Source organism: Bidens hawaiensis, unplaced genomic scaffold, assembly GCF_021521415.1.
Source record: "Bidens hawaiensis isolate Kalapana, Puna unplaced genomic scaffold, B.hawaiensis_p1.1 tig00031512_1, whole genome shotgun sequence".
NCBI classification, from domain to species: Eukaryota; Viridiplantae; Streptophyta; class Magnoliopsida; order Asterales; family Asteraceae; genus Bidens; species Bidens hawaiensis.
Window position 1 is genome coordinate 42,195 of NW_027495327.1, and position 9,645 is coordinate 51,839.

The window sequence follows — 9,645 nt, forward strand, 5'->3', positions numbered from 1 at the left end:
TTATACAAGCAAATTAATTGAATACTTGGGTTATGCATTATTAGTTGAGTAAACGTGATAGACTTTCCTTTAACAGAAATTTTGTTGGCATTCGAATGTGAAACGAACTCTACGTGTAGGCTTATGAGTACTATTTGATGGGAAATGATACGTAACAATTAAAAGAAAACTTTTTTTACTAATAAAGCCATTAACGTGTCATCGGGTCAACTCGGCCAAAACTTTGGTCAAAGGTCAGCAAAAGTCAAACTATTGGTCAACAAATGTCAACTTTTGTCAAAAGTCAACAAGAGTCAAACTTTGGCCAAAAGTCAAACTTTGTCATACAAAATAAACAATAAGATTGTTTGGATAATAGGGGTTCTAGGAACCATTACACATATGCTCACGTGCTTGTATACTTTAGGATACTTGTACGTGGCACTCTACGCTTAGCTATTGACTTTTACTTAGCACGCATCCAAGGTGAGTTTCACAGCCCCTGTCTTTTACTTACTCCTTTTTGGGAGAAAGCATGCACAAACTATTGGCTATTCTAATACTATTTTATCTAATGTATACTTAGTACAACTACCAATTGAAAGTCCTAATACACATCAGATCGTTAACTAATGTTAACAGGCGAGGTAATATTGCGTAGCGCTACTAGGTTTGACAAATCCCACCTGCATTAGTCGCGCTAACTCGACTCGAGGTCGAGTTGGTGAAACATTGACATACACACATTGCCAAGTTCTGGTAAGACTTGGCAGGAGGCACACAAACAAACATATGTCAGCTTTGGTTGCGATGGAACCCCACACTATCGTATCATGATATCTAGAGTAATTAACTAAGCAATTACATTATCTGTGCGTTGAAAACTGTGACCTCACCAACCACGCTGACACATTTTAGCATGTCTTTCTCAGGCCATGAACATTAGAAGTTAGGATGAATCATGGTTGCATGGATTTCATCAAGCATTTAAGCATGACTTAAGGTTTTCATGAATTGTTATGTATGGGTACTCGATTTTTTAAAACTTATACTTGTTTTACGCGCCCGCAAACGTAAACAATACTGTAACTGTATTTTCACATTATTAATGAGTAAAATATTAAATTAATAACTTGTTATTATTAAGTGTTTGTTCAGTATGACACGTGACTAGATCCTGGTATGTTACGCGTCTCGTGGTAAATATCGCTAGTTGAAATTTGAGGGTGTGACAGATGGTTTCTTGCATGTATGGTCTAGTATACCTTATGTCTCTCTCTCTTTCTTGGTTTACACCATTGTCGAGCACCACCCTTCCTCATTTTTTCCACGAGCCATGATTCACCCGTCACGATCACCCTACCAAGATGCTACCAAAGCTACCGCCGCTCCTCAACATGTTATGGTTTTTGACTTGGAACACATCTCATTAATTCTCCTCTATGACTCGAAATGGAGTCGAAACCATTTACTCATCACCATTGCCACTACCTTTACGTACTCTACACGTGATCACTCAATGACGGTGCACTCACCACATAATCGAATAACTCCTTCGATGGTTCCACCTGACCTCAAAAGCTCATTATGGTCTTACACTTGCTTATATCATTATCATATAAACTTAATACCACTAGCTCATCTCGCTCTTTCTTTTGGTCTATCATTAATCAGACACTGACATGACCTTAACATGCAATCTACTCACATGTCTAAATCTCAAACTTGATTTGCGTAATATGTCATTGCATGATGCAGGATTTGCCTTGTATATTATCTATGCATCATTTCGTATATACACAAGAGAGATATTGTACCAGAAGAAGTGTATCACCTCAAATTTCACCAATGCGTTTTGAGCGGAATAAACAGGGATGTGAAGAGAGCTTTATGCTACGCGTGCCTGAGTTAGAGAAATCCATGGATAAGTGATCTCATGTGAAGTTTTCACTCGATAATAAAAAAAACTATGACCATAGAGTGGCAAATTAGAGAACAATATTGATTGGTTTAAGAGTCCAGATGTTACAAAGGGCGTTATAGCCACTCATGTTTTGTTTTGTGTATACTGGTGGGGGGGGAGGAACCTCGTTAGGGATGAATTAATAATGAGACGTTAGGGTGCTAATTTGTGACATGTTAGGCAAATCCTATGTTGTCTTGTTTTGTACACAAGAGATATTAAGCCATAACGAATCCTGCAACCAAAATATCATCAACTCGTTCTAGACACGGTAGTTATGAATGAAAGAAGAATTTCACAGTTAAACGTGCTCGAACAAATAATAAACTAAAAAGTGAATAAATTAGTATTAGAAATAATTCTATGAACTCCTAATGGCAAAACAACCAATGAAACGATTTCTATTTTAACCGATCCCATCTCCAAAACGTAAACTTTACACTTTTACTTTGACACATAAAAAAAGTGGACATTAATTGGCAAGGACAAAGAGGATATGATAGTTAAGTATCGGTGTGTGACAACACAACACAAACCTCGGTATGAAGGAAGGTGGTGGTTGTACACATAACAATATAACATAACATAAGATAGATAGGCCACTTGTCTGCCCCACGTCTCTGCTGCATCCGTTACCAGTGGCGGACCCAGGATTTTTTGACAACGGGGTCCCGTTATTTTCGGCGTTCAAATTTTTGGGTCGGTCGTTGTTTGGGTCGGGTCAGGTCAGGTCGGGTCGAGTGGAGAAACATAATAGAAAACAATATCATTATAATAAAACTCACACAATAGGATGTCATTCAAAACGATAAGAGAAAACATTACAATCATGATATGAACAAGTTACATGCTTCCATCTTGCAAAATCAAAGCTTTGCCATTACGAAATAGAAAGTAAATAAATACAGGCTCCAAATATTCCTTTTGCTACTAATTTAACATGACTAAACCCATTTTAGATATTTACCCGCGTTTCTCACAAAATTCCTCATACTCGTAAATAGCTAGACCATCTAAGTTATGCTTAATTAACTTATTATGTTACAACTCTATTCAACAAGAGTCTAGTGGTCAAAGCCAGTTTCGACCTGAACAAAATTAAAATTTTGAAAAAAGAATCGTTTTGACCCGAGCCAAATTGAAACACTCTTAAATGAACCGTTTTTGCACGATCTAAACCGTGCTACTCTCCTCAAACCCTTACTCCATAGCATGGCTCTTCTCTAAATCTATAATATATATATATATAACAATACCCCATCTTCAAACCCTTTCCCCATTCTTTTCAATGATTCTTGAATAACTAACCTTAAAATTAAGTTTTTGACATAACAAAGTCGTAATCTAACAATAATATACAACATATAGTTACTAATCTAAGTAAATAATTGCATAAAATCAATCAATTGGATATCTTTATTTTATGGAGTAAGTGTTTAAAATTACCTGAAAGTTGTGGCAAAATCAGAAAGCAATGAAGACAGAGGAGCGCCAAAGGGATGGATGGTGGCTGAGAAGGGCCGCGACGGCAGGTGGTGGGTTGGTGGCGGTCTTGCGGAGGCTTGAGCAGTGTTGAGGAGTTGAGGTTGAGCAACAACGTTCAGATCTGTTCTGGTTCTGGTTGATGTTATAAACTTAAAAAACCCTAATTATTATATTGACTATTTGACTAAAAAAGAAAATAGCAAAAACATAGAAAAAACGGATTGTGGATGAGACTCAAACCTGGGACATTCCACACCCAAAACAAGGATCTTTCCCAGCAGAGCAGATCTGTAACATTGTTATGGGGTCCAAGTGATAATTTATATGGGGTCCTTTAAAAATTTTCTATATCGCTTCTAAATAAATTTTAAAAAACATTGGTGTCCCGGGACCCCGACGGCTACTATGTAGGTCCGCCCCTGTCCGTTACCCAATCGCCTACCACCTACACTAACGTGGCCTGTATCTCACCGATACGTGTCACCTCCTCATACCTTCACCGTCGTCATGGCAGGACATGTGCCTTCTTATTATGCCTACCGACTACTTCCACCTCCTTCATCAATTACTACTTTATCATCATCTTCTTTCAACTTATTATTATTATTATGGATGACCGCATGGTGAAGATTGAGTTGGAAGCTGCCGAGGCTTTGGCTGGATTAGCCAAAACTGCTTCTCGTGGTAGTGAGTCCAACGATCGGAACTCGTCTTCCGCCAATTCTTACAAGGTACTTCGCTAATTCCATGTTAACAATATCTATGAAATTTACGGTTGATGTTTTTCTATTTGCAATTTGGATGTTATATATAAGTGAAAAGTAGGAAGATTTAATATGTACGTGATTTAATGGTTATAGACATATTTGAGGTTCGTTAAATAAAGGTAGAATAATTTATTATATATATAATGCTAGTACTCTTAATACTTTATTAGGTCACTATCAGCATAGATTCAGTTTGGATGTCAGTGTTCTGGTTACAAGAGCAATTTAAATGTAAAGTGTTGTGGTTACATGATTTTAAGTGCTTAGGATTTAGATTTCAAATTTGTTTCCTTAGCCCTAATAATAAGTTTATCAAACCAACTTAAATATTTTATTCACGGTGAGTGGTTATATATACTACAGGAAAGACCAAGATCGAGGCATAACAATAGGCCAAGATCAAGCAAAATAAATATAAGTAATTAGCATGATAAGTTACATATTTCAAATTATATACTAGTCTAATATAACAAACGGGTGAATCATTAACCAACTTGTTAATTTTCTTGTTAACGTGCAGGTGGCGACTAATTTGATGGCAAAGAAGAGAGAAAACCCGGGCGTCTCGACTGCAAAGTCGGTCAAAGATGAACACAACACTGACCTTAGACTGAATCCTGTTTTTCCCACGAATTCTGTGACTAGTGGGCGAAAATCTAGACAAAACTTAACAGAGGTATTGAAAACATATCACATATGTTGTTAAAAGTTGTCGTTCTGTATCTGATTCGTAAGGTTATGCTGATGTTAAAACTTAACAGGCTGAAATTGAAGCCCGTAAAATACGCAGGGTGCTAGCAAACCGGGAGTCGGCTAGACAAACAATCCGTAGGAGACAGGTATGATGCATTTTGACTTGTGTTGGTCAAATGTTGAGATATTAAGACAAAAGTGGTTAACTGAGGTTTTGTGATCAATTTGAAGGCGGTTTTTGAGGAGCTAACAAGAAAGGCGGTCGATCTATCTTGGGAGAATGAGAATTTGAAAAAGGTTTGGATTGATTTATCTTTTCTCTGTAAATAATATTCTGCTTGCGTTTATGTTTATGATTTATATACAAAATACCAGTTAAACCGAATATGGTTTGTTTCTTTGAATAGGAAAAGGAAACAGTTTCAAAACATTTTGATTCTTTGAAGGCAAAGAACGAATGTTTGAAAACGCAGGTGAGAATGTAATTATTTTACGTAACCCTTTAATTGTTCACAACCACTCATTCAATCTAATAATCTCTATAGATGAAGGTAATGACTAACGAAGCCAAGGAAACCCGAGAAGAGTGCATCACCACAAACGAACCGAGCATATCCGCGTCATCTACGAACTCCCCTTTTTACAATTGTGTCCAACCGTCTTTTGTGCCACTCGTATGGCCAAATTCGGTCCAGTTACAGTGTGGCCCGCCAGCTCGAATAGTTTTACCATCTCATATCCCAATCTCACCATCCCACACCAGTAAGCCCGTTTCATCATCTTGTGAAGCGAGTTCCATGGCAGTCAACGGGTCAGTCAACGGACTGGGTTCGGGGACTCCGCTATATTTACTCCCGTACCCTTGGCTTTTTACTCTACCGCAAAATAACAATGAGAACCATCACCACCGCGTTAATTCTTTTAATCTAAACGATAAGCCAAAAGAGTCATGTGAATGCCAACAACTTTTCCCTGTTAGCGATGGCTTCCCTCCAGATGGCGGTGCTCGGCCAACAACAAACCTTGTGAGTTGTGAAGAACTACTTATTGAACATGATGATACTAATAAAGTTGGTGATAGCAAACAGGTTGTAGGAGAAATTCACAAAGTTCCAGTTGTGTGCTCAGGTAAGAGATTAGGCAACATGGTGGCTGCAGCTGAGGCCCGGAGGCGAAGAAAACAGGTCACGAGGCTAAAGAACCATGCTCATTGCCGCCAACTAAGGACGCATTGAAGAAACTTGAATAAAGAAAAAGCGAAGGCGAGTGAATGCAGTCTTTTTTAACCACTTTTTTACGCGGTGTTGCGGGTGACTAGTGGTTTTGTTGGTTGTCATGCTATTATGTACATATATATATATATATATATATATCTAGTATAGGAGAAAGTGGACTAATGGTATAGAGTCTTGATCCATAAGTGCTAGTTTACAAAGGTTTAATAAGCAGGTTGCGGTTCAGTGTTCAATGTTCATCCCTTAACATGAGCATCTGGTGTCTGTATGCGTGGTCGTCGTCCTTGAACGTTATCTACAAAATTTCGAAGGTTTCTTATTTTATACAGGTCACATATCTCACAAAGGTAGACAGTATTCATAAGGCAGGATAATGTGTATTACCACATTATAAATATAAAGCTTTGTAAGGTAGGATTATGAATTCATGATTACAGAGCCTTGGTGAACTAAGGTAGTGTAAGAACAAAAAATAGATAATGCAGCAAGTGGCAGTAAGTAATGCTTTAGAAGGGAGTGAAAATGTCAAGTTCAGTGAACTTAAAATGGTTTTAGTTTTAAAATAAAGTATCTTCTGAAAACTAAACTATTTTATTTCAAAATTTTAAAGAAAATGTGATGTTATGTAATAATAATTAGTGGATCAAATACAAATAGATTTTAATTGATGTGTAAGAAGTGTTGGGGTAAAGATTTCGAGTTTTTAACAGTTGTAAAACCTTGATGATATGCAATTATTTTAAGTGAAGAGAAGAAGATTAATCCAAATGGACCAAGATAAGCTAGATAAACAAATAATAGAATTGTAGGAAACCGTTCATAAGTGGAAACTTTATTAACAATAATTCATATTACAATACAAGTACACGAAACAAAATTACAATACGGAAACTAGATTATAAAAAGATTGAGAAAAAGCAATACGAGTAACAAGGAGACTGAGTCACGTGTAAAATACGTTTTCTTTAAAACAGATTTTCGGACATCCAGATGAACCCGTCTGTTTACCAGGGTACAACAGCCTAAGCAGATTGTGCTGCCGGGATTAGTCTAGCACCTGTATTATACCTGAAACAAGAGCGCGTAAGATCGAAAAGTTGGGAAATACTTTTGGTTGTGTGTGAGATTGCATGAATAATTTTTTTCTCTCCCAAAAAAATATTCCTCTACCTAAAAAAAATGACCCAAGACCTATGATAGTATATATACATGATCCATGTTCCAACCAAAAGTCTTAAGTTAATACACCATTAACTCTAAGAGTTAAGTTGAATTTGAATGCAATACTTATGAGACTTTAATAATTCAATTAATTCTTTCAATTTATTGATTTCTCACTCATATAATTACATTTAGTAATAATATATACTACAATAATTATTATACAATAATTATATTACAAGAATTATTATTTTGTACTAAATTTCCAACAAGAATTAAGATATTATTAGCAGTTTTGAGAAGTAAATAATCCAAACAAGATTGGAAAATTGGTACACAAGGGTATGTAGGTATGTGTTGGATAAATATTGGAATCGTGGTTTGAGACAAGAATGGAATATTTAACACACTGATATTGTAACACCCCAGCCCGGTTAGGGCTGACGTGTCACTCGATACGGTAATTATAGACATTAAAAACGTTTTCATAAAGTCTTAACCCTAATTTTAAAAAACGCACAACGGTCCAAAACATTCAAATTAAAGTGCTTGACAAAACGACAATAAAATAAAGTTGTTTCACTCAAAAGATCTTTTAAGTTACCTCATTTTTCAACGTCTAGCCCTTTTCTTTTACTCTCTATCACATATTTCCCCGGTTCCCTTGACTACCTGAAACAAATAAAAGAACACACAAAAGAAAGAAACACGGCTGAGCCAAAAAATTGCCCAATAACGAAGGAAACAATAGTAGTAACAATAACAATGAAGAAAAATATGATACGATGAACGATTAAAAGAGAAATTAACAAAGTATGCGAGCCGGTAACAGTAACAATACGCTGAACGATTAGTTATGAGCCAGTATAATAACAATCTATCAATGGAAACACCCATGTGACCCAGTAACAGTAACAGTAACAGTATGCACATTAGCTACAGACTAATGCACCAATAATTTAAGTGAGATAGGAATGTGGGCACACACACCTAACCATCTCACTCCAGTAACAATTTGCCTAGGATCGATCCATACGCCTCTCAATAATCAGTAAATCAATAAGTGCTCTCGTCGCACAATAATATAGAGACGTTGTGGACTAATTGCTCCGCCACAGGTAGAGCACATCAAAGGTGCCTCGATTGACGCCCAATGTCCCCATAGGTGGATAAATGCTCGGGTATTGAGGTCAAATAAAAGATAATAACAATGGTCAATATCAATATATTATGTCTCAATAACAATAAGTCAATGTACAATGATCTATTCGGAACATGCGATTATGATTGCAATAAAATATATTCTATCACATGCATTTCAGTTATCAATTTAATAATAGCAATCTAACAATTTGCAATATATAAAGAAACGACTTAATAAAGATGACAGTGACACGATACTATGAAACGAATCAAAAACTATGATACGACTAACAACTCAAGAACCGATATATTACGAAAACAAGGACCTAATATGACGCTACCGGTGTAAGGCCACGAAACCCATACACTATGAGATAGATGAAAACAATATTTACGCTATAATTTAAATACCACAGAATCCGTACCTTATAAGCAAATGGCGATAACCGTAAGACGACTTAAACTTGATTAAACGTCAAGAGACCCTATAATAATTTATTGTAACATTGGATTATGCACTCATTCAGGATGCTAAATATTGAAAATTTGTGATGTCCATTATTTAACAAAAGAGGGTGATGCATTTATATATTTCCAATAATTACTGTTTACTTATGATCATTATTAGTCTTATAAGCTTTAAGGATTATTTTGTATTTGTGCAATCCATATATTTTCCATAAACTCAATTAACAATCAATTTATCTAAACACCTCGTTTCAAACACATATACTGTTAGCTCGACTGTATCATATTACAACATTTTTATAATCATAATTCATTCCCTATTAGGTTATTGGAGATATTAAATAGAAACATGATTTAGAAAAATATGAAGTATGAAAAAAAAAAAAAAAAAAAAAAAAAAAAAAGGAAGTCGGATCTGGTTGGGTGACCAAAGCCTCCCAAAACTGTTTGCCAAAAACCTTTTTCATATATTATTAATTTATAAGTTAAAATATGATAACTCATGGTTCAAATCTATAGAAACAAAATCAACAACATGAATCGATCGTGTCTAAGGCCGTTACCTTCCTGGTGGCGTCTTAACGCGGAAGAGCAGAAAGTGATCGTCGAGCAGCGGTATGTGACTACGAGCGACGTTGGCGAGGAGGGGCGGTAACAGGACGGTGGTGCAGTTTTCCGGCAATTCACAGGTTGGCGATGGCGGCGGCGAAGCCGGCGGTTTATATGGAGGGTGATGGTGGTGATAGCTGTC

General features: G+C 36.3%; 1 protein-coding gene across 1 annotated transcript; it reads left to right on the forward strand.

Moving 5' to 3' along the window:
* The first annotated feature begins 4,047 nt into the window (after positions 1–4,047).
* LOC143582271 (uncharacterized) lies at positions 4,048–6,217 on the forward strand. Its single transcript, XM_077064879.1, has 6 exons — positions 4,048–4,158; positions 4,715–4,870; positions 4,956–5,033; positions 5,119–5,184; positions 5,295–5,360; positions 5,433–6,217. Exons 1-6 carry the CDS (start codon positions 4,048–4,050, stop codon positions 6,120–6,122), a joined length of 1,167 nt encoding a protein of 388 aa, XP_076920994.1. The 3' UTR covers positions 6,123–6,217.
* Positions 6,218–9,645: the final 3,428 nt, after the last annotated feature.